This window comes from Empidonax traillii, unplaced genomic scaffold (genome assembly GCF_003031625.1).
Source record: "Empidonax traillii isolate 1590-97213 ecotype Southwest subspecies unplaced genomic scaffold, ASM303162v1 scaffold421:size509273, whole genome shotgun sequence".
In the NCBI taxonomy this organism is placed as follows: domain Eukaryota; kingdom Metazoa; phylum Chordata; class Aves; order Passeriformes; family Tyrannidae; genus Empidonax; species Empidonax traillii.
In genome coordinates this window covers 372,204-373,378 of record NW_020955614.1, presented here as the reverse complement: position 1 = coordinate 373,378, position 1,175 = coordinate 372,204, and the positions used below count along the sequence as shown (strand labels likewise).

The 1,175-nt window shown below is 40.5% G+C and overlaps 1 protein-coding gene across 1 annotated transcript in view; it reads left to right on the top strand.

Moving 5' to 3' along the window:
* Nucleotides 1-868, top strand: part of YARS2 (tyrosyl-tRNA synthetase 2) — a 9,038-nt gene extending 8,170 nt beyond the window's left edge. Inside the window, exon 6 of the mRNA XM_027894221.1 lies at nucleotides 193-868. Coding sequence (XP_027750022.1) covers nucleotides 193-352 — 160 coding nt within the window. The 3' untranslated portion in view covers nucleotides 353-868. The remainder of the gene's footprint in view (nucleotides 1-192) is intronic.
* Nucleotides 869-1,175: the final 307 nt, after the last annotated feature.

The window sequence follows — 1,175 nt, the reverse complement described above, 5'->3', positions numbered from 1 at the left end:
CTCTCAGACAGAATTGTAGTAGTAGAGGCTAAGGTTAGGTTCAGTCACTCTTGACCTGGACTGAAAATGAAGTGCAAGAGAATTAAAATTTACTCAGTTATGGATCTAACAAAAAAAAAACCCTTAAGTGAACTTTCAGTACTTAATAGCAATAAGTAGCTTCCTTTTGCAAGTAACATTTTTTTTTTTAAGGTACCAGAAAATTACAGATGGAGGAGTTTCAATAAATGGGAATCGTGTAACCAATCCTGAGGCTGTTCTTATTCTCGGACAGCATATTCTCAAGAACGGAGTGTCATTACTTAGGGTTGGAAAGAAAAATTACTACATTATAAAATGGCTGCAGTTGTGACAACCGAACACCTTCCTAAAACAACAGGTCATTTTAACTCTGTTGCTTGAAGACGTACTTGAAGATGTTTCTGTCCTGTGCGTTGCTACGCAGCTCACAAACTGCCCAATACCATCGTTTTCCAAAATGCAACAACAGAGTTCAAATAAAGCAGCTGAGGTATAGTAGGGAAGACGTTTTAGATACTCTGCCTTATTCAAAGCACCATTCCTAAGAGGAGCTGCACAAAAAGACAAGGAAAAGATTCATTTCAAATGCAGATGTGCTGCCCCTCTTTAACAACCACGTGTTGGAGGAGAACAGTGGCCGGTTGCTCCACAGAACCCACAGCAAGAAGAGCAAAATCATCCTCAAACCCAGGACTTCTTAGAGCCAATGTGTGCTCACCTAACAGAGAAACCTGTGCCAGTGGGCAAGGACAACCAACCTGCAATCAACATGTTTGTTCAGAACAGGTTTGCTTTGAAGGAAGCTGCAGGAAATTCACAATAAAGGAAAAGAATGATTAAGCACTAATGAGCTGCTTGTTTATGTATGGGGGCACATTGCACCAAAGGTTTCCAGCCTTCATGTGGGAATACACTGCAAGATAACTTTTTGCAGTGTGGAAGTATAGAGCTTCTCAAAGCTTAGATCAACCTCATGAATCCCTTTTAAGCCTTCTGTGTGTATAGTATGACTTACCAGGTGAGTGACACTTGTTCCACTTCTTGGTCCTCTGAATTCACTGTATTCTTGAATTCCCTGCTATCTGCCATCTTTATCAAAGGTATATCCTGGCAATAGTTCTGAGGGCTCTACAGTCAGTTGCAATATATTATAG